This window comes from Periophthalmus magnuspinnatus, chromosome 14 (genome assembly GCF_009829125.3).
Source record: "Periophthalmus magnuspinnatus isolate fPerMag1 chromosome 14, fPerMag1.2.pri, whole genome shotgun sequence".
Lineage (NCBI taxonomy): Eukaryota > Metazoa > Chordata > Actinopteri > Gobiiformes > Gobiidae > Periophthalmus > Periophthalmus magnuspinnatus.
Window position 1 is genome coordinate 8286140 of NC_047139.1, and position 18215 is coordinate 8304354.

Sequence of the window (18215 nt, forward strand, 5' to 3'; positions counted from 1 at the left end):
AGAAAAGTTGTTAATTCAGGTATTAAAACAAATTAGTGGAAATTATTGAAATAAAAACAAAACACTTTATAAAGGTGCACTATATAACATGTGGTGGAGGAACTGCTATGTGCCGATTTGCATGGAGATGTTGTTTGTCTAATAATAGTTTCTTGTTTGTCACAGACTAATACAGTAAAGCATTAAAGGTGTCTCCATGGAGAAAAGCAGCTGACACCATCAGGCAAGTCAAGTGTTGATCAGTACAACAGAAAAAATACATGTTATTTGTGATATTTCTTGCAGTAAAAACACCATAGAGATGAACATAATGACCAGTGCTTTCAGTCGTATGGCTGAAGTACATATTCAAGGCTGTCTCTTTTCTGACAGTGCATGGTATGGAAATTTGTCCTTTGCCTTTGACCCATCCTTTAGTGTCTCTGGGACAATCTGTCAAGAGCAGCGCAGCACCCAGGAACCCACCAGATCTTGAATTATAGATGGATTGCGGAGCTGGTGGGTTTGTGCATGTTTTAGATTGAAAATAGGACTGACAGGTTAATCAGTAAAAGCGATTATGCAAGTCACTGTAAGTGCTAGAATATAATAACGGTAACCAATTTAGAAGCAAAAAAGTAATTTCAATTATTTTTCTTTCTGGCCGTTCGTCTCTTTTACGATTTCATTTTTAAAAAAATTTAGAAATGGTTATGTATTAGACAACGAGAATGAAAAAAATTAAGGATTTCACTGTTGTTTGGTGTTGGCGTCATAATAGTTTTGAATAATTGTAAAATTGTGATGTTTCTTCTCACAATTATCAAAACACAGAAGTTTTATATTGTGCTATTTACAAATGTGTCTCCCTGCTTTCTATTCAATAAACTGCCTGGGATAAATAAAGCAGCTCATATTTCAATTTTCTCTCAAAATGTTATTGCTCCTGGATGTTTTTAAAACCGCACTGTGAACTGAATCCTGATTTTGAGCTGCGTACGGTTCCTGTACTTCTCTCCGCAGCCTCCTCCTCCACCACATTCGCATCACGACTGTATCTCTAATGAAGAGAAACAGTGTAAATGCGTGTGTGTATTTCTGTGTTATTATCTGTTTGATCTGCTGCATCTGAGGCTCTGTGTTAATCATTTAAATCTTCCTCACACTCAGAGCAAACATCCTGCTCAAACGTCCTACTTTCTCTCCTCAATTACATCTCATCAGCGCCGTTATCAGGAATTAGACCAAGTACTGGGTCAGGGTTTCACACAAACTCCACATAATATAACGGCTCAAGAGTTTTTCCACAGTTACAGAGAGTTCCTTGAAAGAGAACTATACCCACTGAGTTTTCTAAGCTTTGATATTTACTTACTTATAATTGTGTTAGGATTTACTAATGTGAACAAGTCAAATTGTGAAATTGCACTTGTAAAGACCTTTAAAGTGCATTTATTAATAGGATAACTTGGATTTTTAAGTTAATTGATGGTGTTAAATTACGTTTTATGGTAGCATCAACTGGTGTACATGTATTTAATGTATTAGGTTCTGTTACTTATGTCAGTAATTAGCAGCTGTATAACAATTGTTTGATTCTCTCGCAACAAACAGCTCAATTCAGTTCAGTTCAATTTCATTCATACAGCGTATTTAAATACAACTTCAACGTCAAGTACCAAAGTGCTGCACATAAAAAGTCAACAAACAACAAATATTCACATAATACGACATTTATAAGGCCTTAAGGCAATAAAACCCCAATAAAACCCCAAGATATCCTGTCTAGCTAGTATTAAATGCCAGGGAGAAGAGGCTAGCGTTAAACTGCCTTAAAGACGGGAGGTTGTTCTATAGTTTGTATGCTGTCACAGAAAAGGCTCTGTCATCTCTGGTCTTGAGTCTGGCTTTGGGCTGATTATGAATTGAATATACAGTTTAGGTAAAAAGTGATGTCTAGATTCACTGTTCACTGCTATAATCCTGTTTACCAACACACAGGAGGTGCAATATCTTCTTGTCTATCTGCAAATATCAGATAGTTCTTTGAAACTCTGAAACCTTTAGTTCTTGACATTCAACTTCTGCTCAAAGGCAACTGTCTAGTCTTTTTTAATTTAATATTTACAACGGTAGTTACACTTTTAACAAGCCGCCATTACAGTAGTTACACGAAAATGGTTTGATGTAAAACTTGTAATACAATCTGCACTTTTGGCTTGAAGAAATTACTTATATTAAAATTGATTGGTGTCTGGACAGGGATCAAAACAAAGTAAAATATGGCTCACATTATAGGTAAAGTTTGGGAGTGCGACAGGATGTGTGGTAGTCAAAATGCAATACTTGGATTTGGCTATTTGGCTCGTGTTAAAACTAGCACTTTTACAGAGCGTATTGCAAATTGATTTCACAAAATGGCTTCTCCTGTACTTTCTGTGTAGTTGTCGTGCATGTACAGTACTTTAAAACATGCCATATACTGTCTAGAGTCTGGGGAACGATGAGATCATTGAAGCATTTGTCCAGTGAAGGAGTAAACACAAGTGGCTCAGATAATGGCACTGAGGCAATTAAAGAGATGTTTCCATTAAATAGACTTTTCAATTAGAGATAAAAGCTTCAGGCGATTTGTACACAACTTTAATTAGACAAAGTAAGCCACTTTCTTTAAGCGCGTCATGCAAACATTTTTTGGTTATTTACACATTTTTCAAAGTTCAGTTCCTCCAGTTTTAGTCATTTAAATTTCAGGACGAGGTGAGAACAAATAAATGAATAATTCAAGCGAGATCAAACCTGTTGTGTTGTGTTTAATCCAGGTCTGGAGCTTCGGAAAAGATGGACAGGAGGAAACAACGACGTCAAAACAAAAGATCTAAGCCAGAATGAAATCCAGAAGGAAATTAAGAAAAGTAATTGAACCTTATTATGTAGAAACTGTGATTTAATTCAATGAACCAGTACTTACTAGGTCTGCACTAACGCTGAGACTAAAGCAAACCAAAACACATTTAGTTTAGACAATCTAGTATGTTCTGGTCACATAGTAGACAATTTTGCATCTTTTAATTCATTCCTTATGTTTGGATAGTTCCTCTGAGATTTGCCACACCATTTACAAGATCATTTTCCCTAATCTACTGCAGTATTAAACTACTTCTGTGTTGCTTTGCTTCATTTTTTGCATTGCCCATAAGTATTCGTATAGTCCTTTGTTATGCAGGTTTTGGTCTGACCCTGATCCAGCCCTGCTCCTGTCAGCATTAGTTTAACTGCGTGCTCCTCTCCGTCCCGTTGAAGGCGGTAACGCGGCCTGATCCCGCCTCCAGCTCTGTTTAAAATTCACTGTTTCAAATTATGCATCTGCTTCAGTGTTGACGGCGCGCTTTGATGTGTAATAACATGCACTATAGAGGCAACTCTTTTCAAACTGTGTGCATTGTACATAAAAGGCTGGGAAATAAATTGAATTGGATAAACTGTGCTGTGCTATTGGCATTGTGTTAAGCCATGCGGTTTCTTAGTGTAGTGTATGTAATCAACATTTATGCCAAAAAACAACTTGTTCTGAGTGGAAATGTACACTATGGCTTGAAGAAATTGACTCCTGTGAGGTCTAAGCCATGTTAAAATGTTGTTACCTTCTCAAAAACATACCCAGAGTTTTGTTTTGTTTCATTCGCACATGTTTGAGTAATACTTTGTTATTAGTCTGTCTGCATCCCCAAAGCCCAAAATGCCCTGTTCCACCTTGTGATGTCATGTCATGTAGTGGTAGTTTTCAGGGTAACAGTGAACTTTTACCTTTAGCTCAGTGAATACTGGCAAATTATTCTCGTGAAAGAAGTGTATGGAGTTCAAAAACACAGTGGGGCACCTGATATCACAAGGTGGAACAGAGTGTTTTCCATTTGAGAGAGCTCTAAATATGCAGGTTTGTGTGTTAAACTTGTGTGAATGAAACAAAACACGAATCCGGGTATGTTTTTGATGAGGAAACATTATAACGTAGATCAGAAAACAGCCCAAAACTGGACTAAAGTAGCTGAAATAACATTTGAACCCTGCGGTTAAGTGAAACAAAATGCAGGATTTGTGTGTTTGCGTGTCTTCCCTAGATCCTGGATATGGATTCTTGATTAAATTAAGTAAATAGTGGAATAGACTTGAAAGTGAGTTTTTCTACTCAGTGAATGCATTTAACCTTGAACTACAGTCCAGTGATGGAGGTTTGTACAGTCCAGTGGCTTCTATGCTTATGTATCTGCAACAAAGTGCAAAAACATGACACAAACTCATCATGTGAAATGTCATCTGAAACAGCGGGGGTGTTGTGAATCAATTAAACGAACATGTTTGTTACGGATGCTACTGCCAACATCAGCAAAAATACATAAAATACATGGAGAGATCTGTCGGGCTGAGCATGTTAAGGTCATTGCAATACTTGTGCGTGCTTTGAAAGAATGTTACAGCCATGAATATATAATTATTGAGCGGATCTGAGGAAAAGATGTAATTTTATGTACTTTTATTTTTGGATAAGGACTTTTTCACTATTTCTAGAACTGATATGTTGCTTCAAGGTCCTATATTACGCAAAATTGACTCTTGTGAGCTTTAAGCCATGTTATATGTTATGGTGTTATCTTATCAAAAACGTACCTAGAGTTGTGTTTTGTTTTCATTCACACATGTTTGAGTAACTCTTTATTATCAGTCTGTCTGCATCTCCAATAGTTGTTTTCCATTTAGTAGAACAAATAAATATGCAGGGTGTGAAACATGTGTGAATGAGACACATCAAAACTCCAGGTATTTTTGTGATGAGGAAACAACATGAAAACAGTTATTAATGGAACCAGAGATTTACAAATTCAGGATGGCATCTGTTTTACGTCTAATTCAAGTCTAGACCATAAAAAATAGGTTTACCAAAAGAACAGGACGACACTAAGTACACCCGGGTTAAATTGGGGACGAAATTTTGAAAAAAAACTTTGAATACATGAATAATTGTTGTGTGTCTTTTAACTCTGGAATAAAATACTAATGATGATAATGACAAAGATGATGGTGATGAAATAAAAACAAGCTTTTTCCCCCACTGTGTACAAATAAAAAGAAAATGCTGCCTTTTCTTTGTGAGCTTTTTCATTCCAAGGCCACATCAGCAAATCATCTTCTGCATAAGACATAATAATGTGCCTCTACATGTTATACCAGATGCCCTTCCCACCCTCTTCTCCCTTCTTCCTCACAAACACAGTGTAGTACTCGTATAACTGTATGGCATTTCAGCACCTTCAGTCTTCTAATATTTTTAGAACGTATGATTAATTAATTTTGTAAGGTCCACAGAGGCAGTGTGGCACAATTAACAGGTAAAATCTAGTTATAATTTTAATCTTTTTGGAGATATTAATTTAACATGAAGTAATTACTGGTTGCAGAGGACATTTAATTATATAAAGTGGGTTTATTATGTGCTCAGCGAAGACTTTCAGTGAGGACAGGGACAGGAGGATAATGCATTGTTTTAAATTGTTCCTTGGAGCTAACGGCACATCTGCTGCTTATTGTTAATGTGTTTGAAAAAGTCTGGCAGAGAAATGTTTCCTGTTATCAGCACAAAATGATAGATAAGATGAAAATATGCAAGGACTGAAGTGCCATATGTGAAACGCTTCAGCTAAGAATAGAAACTTAAAGGGGCATTGTGTAACTTTTCTGCTGAGGGGTCCGTCCTGATTGACTCCATGGACATGTTATTACATATCTTTCTGCATGTGGCCTCTCCTACTCCAGAAATGTTCCACAGGGCACTTTTAAGACATCAAAATATGGATAAAGCATTGACTGATTGATTATATTACCACCATGAAGTCTCATAACACAGACTAGCTAATGATTTGGATGCATAACTTTGGTGTTTATTCTTTTATTTATGAACTTCTATCAGCAGGAGTGACACGAGTGCAGACAGCTTTGACTTAAAACTGGCTACACTCCAAATGTTTGTACAAAATGATATGGCCATGGAAACATATGGGCCGTATAGATGGATGTAAAGCAGAGGTGTCCAAACTTTTCTCATTAAGGGCCACGTACAAAAACACAGACAAAGCTGAGGGCCGAATGAGGGCCATAGACTGGTCACTAATACAGTAAATACTTCAAATCTGTATTTTTATTACAAGTTAAACTGAACCACTAGACCAGGGGTGCCCAAACTCTTTTCACCGAGGGTCATATTTTGAAAAAAATATTCAACACAGAAAGCCAGTGGTCAATACAGTGGATAATTCAGATGGGTTTACTTAACATAGTTTTGACTTAATAGTTTAAATCAGGCTTGAAATATTAATATTAGGTCTGTATGACAATGCTAAGTGATGTTATTTAGGTTTTATAGGTAGGATTACGCAAATTTGCTGTAAAAAGTACTGATTATGATCAATTAGGCCAGTTCACCTGACAGTCTGAGGGACCTTTACTCACGTTTACATCCTCAACGGGACACATTAATATATATTTGACATGGGCAGTAAGTAGATTTTCAGAAACGTAGAGTAAAAGGTAATGTTTACGGTAATATGGGCCAATTCACCTGGCAGTTTGAGGGCCAAGAAAACATTTGGGCATGCCTTATGTAATGTATATAGTTGCATATACCCTGTGTTTCAAAAGAAGAAGTGCATAGTCTATAAAACGTTAGAGATAAAATGCCTTAGACTTAAAAAAACAAACAAACAGGCATTATCCACTATAACCCCACACGTTCAAGGGCATCCCCCAAAATAAAAGCCATGTGTATCTGTTCCTTCAAAGGTGCCCCAGTGTCTCCTTTCATCCACGCACCACATCCACACAGTATTTGACATTAGGCTATCACTATATCTCTATTACAACCCTCTCTCACTGCTGCCTATCTCGCCTCACAGTGAACCAGCTGCTGCTTTTCTCTCCTTTTCGCCGCTTTCCATCAAAAGGGGGCATCCTTCGGCTTTAAGATCCCCTCCCAGGACACGGCTAGTGCGGCCCAATGGCACCGCGCTCCCAGTCACCTGATTCATGCACTGCCATTTTACGCACGGCCCCCTCGCTCTCTCCTACCCCCCCCTTTTCCCCTCACACACACACATAGGCGCACACACAACTTTCACTGGAAAACGGGGGGGAGACGAGACCGAAATATACACCCTCCTTTTTTTTTGTAGGAGATGAAGTAGCCTGCCTTTGACCGCAGCCGGCGTTTGCACTGCTCGCACGGGTTTGTGGGATGTGACAGAAGACGATACAGGAGGACAATGCCTTTTTATATTTGCCAAACGAAGATGCTGGCTGCGTAGTTTTGTGCCATATTGGGATAATTTCTAAATCAGGGATAGCTGTACTGTAGCTGCTTGCATGTTTTTTTCTATAACGACGTCCTTTTTGATCCAAATGCCTTCGACAGAATAAGAAATGGTCGCTTGGCTTTGACCGTGTCTCTGTATGAATCCATCTGGCGGATTGTAGACCGGAGCACCCCTCGCTCGTAAAGACATTTTTTGCTCGTCCTCTCCTCCACCTCTCCACCTCCACACCCCGGACATCAGCTCTCTCCTCGCCCCCCTCTCTCTTTTGCCTCCTCTTTGGCCCGTGTGTGCGTGCGTGTGCTAAGAGTAGTGAGAGTAAAAACATGTCGGGACAGTCATTGACGGACCGTATCGCCGCCGCGCATCACAGCATGACCGGCTCAGCCATCAGCAAAGCGGTGTGCAAGGCCACGACACACGAAGTCAGCGCGCCCAAGAAGAAACACCTTGACTGTAGGTTAAACCACCCTCACACTCACACACATACATCCAGTCCATCGCTACAAAGACATGTCCATTTAACATAATTACGCATCGTTACATTCCCATAGACGCGTAATGGGATGCACCGTGCAGCAGCAGCATCAGGGCATTGGTAAGCCACAATAGCAGTAAATGCACGGCGAGGCAGGTGTATTATATATGTGTGTGTGTGTGTCATCTTGGGAAATTAGGCCACTCCGCTATAGGCTAATCATATTGCAAGCAGCGGTGGTACAGTGTAAAGGCCCTATCCATTATTTACGCAGCGGTTCTTGACTGGAGAGCCACCCCTCGGTACTTAATGTGCTCTTTTTGCACCGGTATCCCCTCATTTCCCCGCATCATGACAAGGCTCGTGTTGTCCTTAAGAGTCAATAAAACGCGTTGTCAAACCTACATGTCCACGTACAGGCCGTAAATAGTGTCAGAGCATCCTTTATCTCCTGCCCAGGACGAGAAGGGCGCCAGAGAGCACCCACTATGTATGTGTCTGTTCCCACTGCTGCTGAATAATGTATTATAATCCGCAAATAAGTCCTAATTTATGACCCAATTTGTTGTTGTTGTCACAGCTTGTACCATTTCCTAAATTAGTTTTAATAGAAATGCTGTTTAGATTTAAAACGTGCCTTGACTTTGGCTGTTGATGTCAAAAAGTTAATTAACCAAATGCTGACAGTGGATACAGTTCTCTTTTTCGATCTGATTGCATTGGTCCAGATACTGTTTGTGTTTTATCAAAGCATTAATTTACATCTGTGTCTGTATTTACCAGCTGGATTTCTTGGTATTGTACTTATTTGACCTCTTCCAATACCGATACTCTGTGGAACTACATAAACTGGTTGATCAAAACGTATACTGAGACTCTAATATCTAAGTCTACAAAGTCACAGTCAGGATAAGCGAGGCCTATTTGGACACATAATGGGCTGAGTGTGCATACATCCAAATGACCTTATTATAACCTTAGCACTCCTTGTTCTGCGCACTTTGGGGTCCTAAATGAAGACAAAGAGGAAACGGTGTTGTCAGAAGGTCAAATCACTTGAACCTGACATCTATATTTGACATACAGACGCATTCATTAATAAGTTGGCAAAAGATGTGTATAGAGACGTGTATATGAGAACCATAATTGTTCTTGTGTAATAGCTGTCATGATTACTATGACTTCCAGTACTGCACATAATACCCACCGGGCCATTACTTTACAATGAATGTACTAAAAGCATTCAGACCAATATGCTTTAGGTTATTTTAGACATTTCCGACCCATTCACCTTTCTGCTTCGGCAAACTGTTAAGCAGCACAAATTAGCTGAACTTAAAAAGGTTCTTTAGTATGTCAGTCGTTTTAAGTCATTAGCTGTAAAGTGCCTACTTACAAGATCATATTTCATACTGTAGTCACGACAAGAGTCCAAAAAATGATGTCGAACTAATAGACGTCTTTGCCAATGTCCCAGCATCTTTCTATACTCTACGCAAGGCTGAGATCCTCTGTTGAAACGATACAATATCCCAGAAGAAAAACATTTTTGCCAACCAGCCCAAGTTCAATGCCATCCTCAAATGAAAAATGTTAGCTGGCTGCGTCGCATACCTCTGCTATGTTTTGATCCTATTTGATTCAATTTTGAGGTATAGGTTATTGCTATAGTTTGGTTACAATACAAGGAGCCAATTGTGGGTGATTCAATAAACCGTCTGTGGTAATTATCGATGTCTGGAAACAAGAAGCTAGCAATTATGCAGCCTACACCAAGAGGAGGAGGTGGACACTTCACATTCAGATAAACCTCTCATTATTTGGTTTGGTGGTTTTTCTACAGCACTTTAATTACCTCACATGATCAATGCGGAGTGGAGGGGATCAATGGCCCTGCCTGTTTGACATATACAAGGACATACAGGGGGTCTACTATGGTATAAGTATAAGAACAGTACCTGAATTCACAGTAGGAACAGGGTTTTTTCGGGAAATCCATAAATGGGGAAAGCAACTATTTGACCTTGATGACTATAGGGTAGCTCTCCACTATAAGGTACAACTCAGCTCTTTGTATCTACCGGTTCTATGCCCAGACAAAAGGAGAAAGGTTGTACTTTGAAAGTACTATCTTAATCTAAAATCTAAAAGCTAGTTAAATGTATAAATAAATCACTGCGCTGTAAGAGACAATTCGAGTAAAGTGGACTCTGAAAAGCAAAGAACATGGCAAAGAGGGTGCTGATGATACTTGTATTGTAGTAATGGTAGAAGTAACAGGGGTAGTAACAATTATTTTAGTTCTATTTCTAGAGGAAGTACTCAGTTCAGTGACAGCTGTGGTAATAGGATTAAGTTACCAAGTTTGGCCATTTTACATCCCAGATAACTTTAGAAAAATGAATTTCTACTTAATTTTATGGCTACTTGTGTCACATTAGAGCAGGCACTAGTATCAGGAGGTATTCCAAGTACATGCATTTAGTAGTAGTTGTAGTACTAGTAGTTGCTGTGGTAGTGGTGCCGGTAGTTGTACTTGAGAGCCTGTTTTGATTACCACTTTGGTAATCAAAATAGGTACTTAGTGGATAAGAAGCAGACGGCAAAACATGGCTAATCAATAAAACTAATGCTCTAGTGGTGGGTAATACAGAGTAGGACTATAGTAGTAATTTTGTTAGTGGTTGTAGTACCTTTACTTGAGTGACTATTTGAGTGACTACCTCTTGTACCTCTAGTGAATAGGAAGCAGAAAGAGAGACCTCAACATGTTTTATCAATAATTCTTGAAGCAAAAAACAGTTCTGTAGTATTTTAAGTGTGTAGAAAATGTAGTAGAAGTGGTAGTAATAGAAGTATTTTTGAGTTCCTGTTTTGATTACTTCTATGTAGTGGATAGTAGTAGTAGTAGCAGTTTTATTTGAGTGCCTTTTTGCTTACTTCTTGTTCTTCTAGTGCATATAAAACACACAGAAAGACAAAAACCTCAAAATGGCTAATCAATAATTCCCCAAAGCTCCAGTCTCCGCCCACACAGACACCCGGCCAGTCCAGCGTCAGACACAGGGTTTGGCATCGGATCAGTCAGTCAGTGGAGAGAAAGGCATGCTGGGAAATCTGGGTCCATTCCCACTGAATCTGCTACTGTCGGCTCAGTGCGGCTACATTAACGGCATGACAGAGAAAGCCTCGAAAAAGCGTTGGCGTGTTCTGGCAGGAGACGCTCAGAGAAGTGTCCAAGGAGGTTCACAATAAGGTTATAGTTCTCAAAGCTGATGCTATGCTTTCATTAAATATTGCTTCATTATTAGTCATTGCTCGTTATTTAGGTTGTGTGTTATCAAGGTGAGAACATGTCAAAATACAATATGGATAATGACACAGTGATGGAGATTCACAGAGCGCCAAGCCGTTTAAAAATATTTAGCTCTTAAAGGATCGTATCTATGTAAAGGTGCATTGTATGATATTTATCTACTTCAAAGCCATAAATTCGAGATAAATTTAAAGCCAAACTGTGGTGCGTTCTGGGCAAAGCGATTGTTATGGGTACTGGTATGGAATATCGGTGGTTATCTAGGGAATGAGCTGAATCGGGTTTGCTTCCATGAAATTGGTTCAGCCAATATCCTGGTTGGGTGTTTTATTGGATGTTATAAGACTATTTACTGGCCTAGAACGTTTCATATTGTTTGGAGTTTAACTCACACAAAGCCGTTCAACTTGACTAAGCTCCAGAATACACACTTCTTCAATACTTTACAAAGATATGAGTCTGGTCACCTGTCAATCTCAGGTGGATTAGCCAATCATTGTATCAAAAAAAACACAAAGAAAAAATATATCACAGGAGCCTGGATTTCTGCAGAATCAATGAGCAAAGCACTAAACACTATAATCTGATGTGAGATACATCTGATTTGTAAATCACAGGTGACCAGTGAGCGCCTTCATTTCACATTTCCCACTGAAAAAAACAAATCTGCACAATCACGTTTGGTCGGGTTGGAGATGCAATGGAGGGCGTGGAGACCAGACTGATATAAATCTGTATAAAAATGCAGAGAGGTATCATTCTGGATTTGTTACCTGCTGGATAAATAACACAACTGGATACATTTTGTAGTAAGTCAAGTGTGTGGTGATGGAAATAAAGTGCCTTTTTCAATCCCTGTGCTAGAAAGTATTGATAACGGTATTGGAGCTGAAAAAGCTGGATCGGTGCTTTCCTAAAGGAGCATCTGGAGACAAGCAGGTGGGGACTCTCCACCTGAGTTGCACAGTGCACAGTGCACCATTAAGAGAAACTAGAGCTGATCTTGTATTACATATTTACGTAAGTGTTACATTATTCTTCTGGCATCTGTTGCTTGTTCATGTCTTGGTTTTCTGTGCGGAAAGACTTACATTATATTTCGCTGTTTTTCCTTTTACGCTAAAATCAAAACCCAATTGTCCTGCAGCAGTTCCGCATTTTCACCTAACCTCACTCTCTATTGACATTTCATTAAAATACAGGTGGATGAAGCCTGTTCAGTCTAGCTTAAACCTGTAATGTCCTAAACTGCAGCAGTGTGAGTGCAGAGATCTGAAAATAGAAAAGCCGGAGGGAGCGTTTACATGACAAATTTTCATCTGTCAGATGGATTATAAAAGGTCCAAGCCACAAGTCTCAAGGACAGTAAACTTTCTCTCTGAAAGCGGCTGTTTATTCTTTTAAACAAGGCTTATTTTGTCTAAATCGAATTCCACATCTTAGTTGGAATTCAATAAGAGTGTTAAAAACTAAAAACCCAGCCAGATCTTGACTTACCTTGGCCTTAATAATCAGTTTTGTTCATATTGTAGCTTTCTTTCTCAATAAACAGATTTGTGTTTGTTGCTAATGGACTTTATGGAGTATTACTAATCCTCAGATTTCCTTAACACATGACTTGGGAATTCTGTGTGGAATTAGGCTACACAGTTTAAGGTTACGAAGTCCATTTGCACTTGACTGGACAAAATCACTTTAAGACATTGCTGCAAAACTGACAGAAAATGAAAATAGTTATCGTTAAAATTTATAAAAAAGAAAATTTAAAGGTGTACTAGGTAAACTTTCTGGTTCCAACTGCTTTTTTTTTTTGGAGATATTATTGCTTTGTCTAAATGTTCCACAGTATGAAATTCTAACTTTTCTATGTTATATTTATTCATTCAATTCAGAAGTTTAATGCCAAACTGCGCAATACTCCATAAAATCGTATGTTCTTTAATTACAATCACAGACCTCAGTAATAGTTGCGTTTTGCCACTTTTGACATCGTATTTTGATTTCATGATTTAAGCAACAATAACGATGGCCAACTTAATTACTAATATATTAATGATTCCAAACGTATACGACTGAAGTACAGTACTACACAGAGTAACCGCAGCTATTCACAAGTTACCTTTACTTCTCCTTTTATACAATCACTGTACATTTTCTGTAACATCCACCAAAAGCAGCTCACATTTTATACCCACTTGAGTCGTTGTCATGTGAGACCACGGCATCTTTCATCTAGTTTAATCTTATCTTAAGGCTTTGACATAATTCAACTATTACTTAGAAGTTCAACCCACTCAACACAGTTACCGTAAATGCAGTTATTTTTTATGTCAATACATCATCTTCTATAGCCTCCTGAATGTGACAGCCCTCGCTATAATCTACTCCTAATGCCGCATTATCTCTATACTCTCTGATTGTAATGACAGGCTCCAAGCTCAATGTACCATGAAACAAATATCTATCTCCTTTGTGGGCAATAATTTTAATTTTATTAACTCATGCACACGGCGTATGTCCTTACTTTACCTTGAGGTTGAACCAGGATATGAAGAAAACGTAGTGAACATGACGTGTCTTTTTTCGTGATAATAGCGGGCTAACATAATCGCTTTTTCCTGGGAGTGACAGGTGGAGCAGAGCTAAATCGATCTAACGTTACAATGCAACAAGACACAAATTATAATGAGGTGCTGGTTATTAGCATGGAGGCTCATCAGTGTGGATCAAAATGGCTGCACCTAAAGCTGATGAGGGGAGATAATATGGAGCCTATGGTGCATTGCGAGATTTAGCGACGTTATATCTGTGTGTGCATCTTTAGCATTTCTGTGGAAGTATAACGTAATGTACTCCAACTTGTAGTAGTAGTGTTTTTAAGTGTAAACTTTTTTCAATGCTAAGAAAAAGGCTTGATATTTGATACTAATTTGGATACAACAATGTAGTAAATACACTTTTTTATACAACAGAATGTAATTTTCATAAAACACAAATAATAGCTTGCTTTTTCTATTACCAAGCTGACAATATTTCTGATAAAAGCATTTAAAATTATTATAGAAAGGTCCTGATTTATTTTTTTAAGCATTGGTACTTATTCAGTGAGCATCCGGTTTTAATACTAGTTTTAGTATCAACTAGTACCCGGGTTCTGATTCTTTTGACAGTCCTAAACAATAGTAAGACATCACATTCTAAAGAGCAGTAGGTGAAACAAAAACATGTGACGTGAAACAAAAACATGTGACGTGGAACAGACAAGACAATAACTTTCTAACATAGTAGTTACAAATAGTAGTGTAGTTATTACCTTAAAGTAGCCTGTATCTGCAGAAGAGTCCAAACCCCAGTTAACCCCATCAGCAGCACTGGCAGAAGGGTCAAATGCAGAGGAGATGGTCCTTATGGGGTCAAGAGAAGAAACTACTACTGTGAGCTCTCAGACAGTGTACAGAACAGTAGAACTCTGCATATTTTAATCTACAGGTAAATTTATAGTTGCTAAATGTTAATAATCGTGTCTTGACTTCAGCTGCGTTGCCCCTGTGACCCACTAGACACAGTTTTAGTTTTACGTAAGCGTGCAACATACCACAGATGACTCAGAATTATACATAAAAGTGACATCTGCTTTACAGGAACAAACAAAACAAAGTCATTACTAAAGCTATACAGTGAGATATAATGAATTGCGATGAATTGTCATTATAAACACAGGCAGAATCGGAAATCTATAATATCATTTCAGACCTTTTCAAAGCTATTTCAACTCATTAGCATCTGCCAAAGTGAAGCAGTGTGACTTTAATATGCTAAGACTGTTTTGTTACAGTGGAGAGGGCATATTAAGTCATTGTTGGTATAGTTAATTGAAATCATAAATACAATTTTAAACTGCATTATGATCATTCATACATATTATAGATGGTGGAGTACAGGAAGGCTAAAGCTTATTAGCATTCCAGCCATATCTTTGTATGGTAAACAACATGGCAGCCGACCTTTCTGGCATCGAAGTGACGTCAATCATTAGAATATTGACTCAAACATGGTTCCTACAAACATGTGGATTTATTCAGTTCATGTTTTTGAATATACAACTAAAACAGCCTACTGCATTTTTGGACATGTTATGGTATTTTGTTGCGCAGGGTTAAATCTTGCAGTGTTTAATCTAGAACGCCTTTTACCTAAACAAAGATTTGATAGATAGACAGTTCACTTTCCCGTATGCCTTCCCTGTTTCCATCCATCTTTACCAAGCTGCACCGTGGCCATTTGTCTAACAGAAAAACGCCTGATAAATCAAGTGCTTTGTGGAACGCAGAAGAGCTGGCTCGCCCCTGGTCTCTGAAGCATGTTTCTCTATTGTGTCGTGACCTTGACAGACCGGTCGCTGACATAAATGGCCAATGCTGACTATTTATTACCCATAGCCAATGATGAGCATGACAGATGGAGTAATGGGATTTCACTGGGCTATAGGCTGCATAGAGGAGATAGGCACCCCCAGTACAAACCAAAATCATTACATTACATTATACTGGGAGGCTAACCAGGCTAAACTGACCATAAAAAGTTAGCAGTGGTATGTGATGAAGTGAATGAAACAAGTTATCGCTTTATCATCGCACCTGATGGTCTTCACTCGCTGCTGTAGATTTATCCAACGCAGAGTCCACAAATAACTATACCAATTACTATTTAAAAGCTATTTAAATTTGTATTTCTTGAGCTTCATTATGCTTGGCCACAACCTAAAATGAATTTGACACCCGGGTTTTGGAGGATGGGTCATCTAAGGCGATATCTAAGGTTATTAATTTAGCTTCAGCGATGACGTAGTAGTATTTTGCGTTTATTTATTAACTTTTACTAAACTAGGAGGCTCCCACAGAGATTAAGAACCTATTTTTCAATGTCAAGTCAAGAGTCAAGAGCTGAATGACTAGCACTGTGCAGAGTTTGCATGTTTCTAGCTTAGGATATGGATGATCTGGGTCCTAGAAGCATTGAAGGATGGGTCAAATGCAGAGGACACATTTCTCTAAATACACAAATCAGCGCAAGTTAATTAGGAACTCCTTTGTTTGTTTCTAAATGCATCTTGAAATAACCCCTTTTGGCAACGTGTTTTTATGCCCAAGGAGAGGAGAGAGGCGGAAAACACTGGCATGAATTTGAGCGTTTGACAAATAAGGATCGCTAAAAGACTAGACCGGAGCAATTTAAAACTGCAGCTCTTGTGGGGTGTTCCCAGTCTGCAGTGGTCAGTATCCATCAAAACAAGCTTGAGAAGGAGCGGTAACAAAATGGTGACAAGTAATTACATGGGGAGTGAGGACTGAAGTTAATGTTGGTTTTAAATGACTGCACAGTAATTAGTTTCATACACTGTGCATATTAGGCAGATGGTCATGTTATAATGTTATGGCCAGAAGTGAATAAAGTGTGCAAAAAATGCTCTCAAGTAAAAGCACCATTACTTCAAAACTATTATTATTAGAAGTACAAAGTAGTGGCGCAGTAAATTACTCAAGTAAGAGTAAAAAAAAAAGGGATTTGCGGAAACTTTTATTCAAATAAAAGTAACTGCCTGGACTAAAACGATGGTATACGCACTTGAGTAAATGTACCTGATGTATATAACTCTCCCCTCTAGTTAGCTGATCTGTGCGTTTCATCTTCTTATCACAAAGGTAATATGCTGCGTGAGCCTGTAGGTGTGGGCAAACGTGTGTGAAGAATAATCATGAGTGCTTTGTCCTTGGTAGCTAGGCAATGGTTTCTAAGATGAAGTAAGAAGGAGCAAAAAAAAAATAAAAAAAAACACAGTCAGACAGAGCAGTGGCATTAAAAAGCAATGAATAGGCCATCCCACACACACCCACGCCCACCCCTGTGTGTCAGAAGCCGAACAGCGCAGAATAAACTGAAAGATAGTAGTAGGCGTCAAATCAAGGTTGTTAGCGATGACTCCCGTGAAAATTGTAAAGGTATTTTTTTTATCATTTGTAGTACTCCTTACTCATTACGGCTTGGTTAGTACAGTTGATGAGGTGAAAGAAAACTACGGAAGACGCGGGGTGGCTCATTACTGTGGGTTTGTAGCAGGATTGCAACATAACACTACTGTACGGTTATTTACTTGGAAAAGAATAAAGCAAAGCAATGTGTTTTTTCACTATGGTTAGAAAGAATACAGGGAAGATACAGCAGACTCCACCCAAAAAGACTGTGTTAGCATGAGAACTGAACCAACAACTTCGTCACAAAGAAGCTGGAAGACATGACTTTAATAAAATAATATCATTACAATACATTTTTCCAGAATTCAAAGTCAAATTATATTGTATATTAAATGGGTTTGATTACAATTAACTTAAAAGCTGAATAAATAACCTTCAAAATAATCAAATTTAGCCAGATGAAGAGGAACGGAATGACATCTGGCATAATACATATTCAAAGTTAATATGGCATTTCACATGATTTCTGATTTACTCTACTGGAAACCAAAAGCCAAATTAAAAAATATATTACCAGTGCATAATATTCTTAGATAATTTTCCTGCCATTCCATCGTCGTACGTGCACCGTAATCTGGCTCTGACTGACAGCTCGTTCACCTTCCTCTTTAAAGACATGTTTTTGTAAAGCGTGAATGATTACAGAGACACAGAGGACTTCTGACCTTAACGGAGCACTCAGCTTAAGATCCTGAAGGTCAAAGGCACTAGGCCCTGGTAAAGGTTAAAGCTGTTATCTTCTCTGACTCACAATCTGTCACGCTCATGTTTACTGACCCTCGCTATCAAAATATCAGAACTTTCACGTCCTAAAATGTGCAGTAATTTGTGACGAGGAGTAATAGGTCTGCAAATGTTACACCTATCTAGCAATTTAACTTTATACAACTGTAGTCTGAGCGTACCTGTATGAACATATGAACCCATCTTAAGAAATATTCTCCAAAAGCACAATGCAGCACAGAAAGGATAGTTTAACTCTACACTGTGGATCATTCCAGGCAAAGTAATAACATCAGAAAAGTTACATAGTCCACGTTTAAAAATAA

General features: G+C 38.4%; 1 protein-coding gene across 2 annotated transcripts in view; it reads left to right on the top strand.

Annotated features, from left to right (window-relative positions):
- The first annotated feature begins 7167 nt into the window (after window positions 1-7167).
- Window positions 7168-18215, top strand: part of LOC117381439 (phosphatidylinositol-binding clathrin assembly protein) — a 42942-nt gene continuing 31894 nt past the window's right edge. For both annotated transcript variants that reach the window (XM_033978411.2, XM_033978408.2), the window contains exon 1: window positions 7168-7796. In XM_033978411.2, coding sequence (XP_033834302.1) covers window positions 7667-7796 — 130 coding nt within the window. In that variant the 5' untranslated portion in view covers window positions 7168-7666. The remainder of the gene's footprint in view (window positions 7797-18215) is intronic.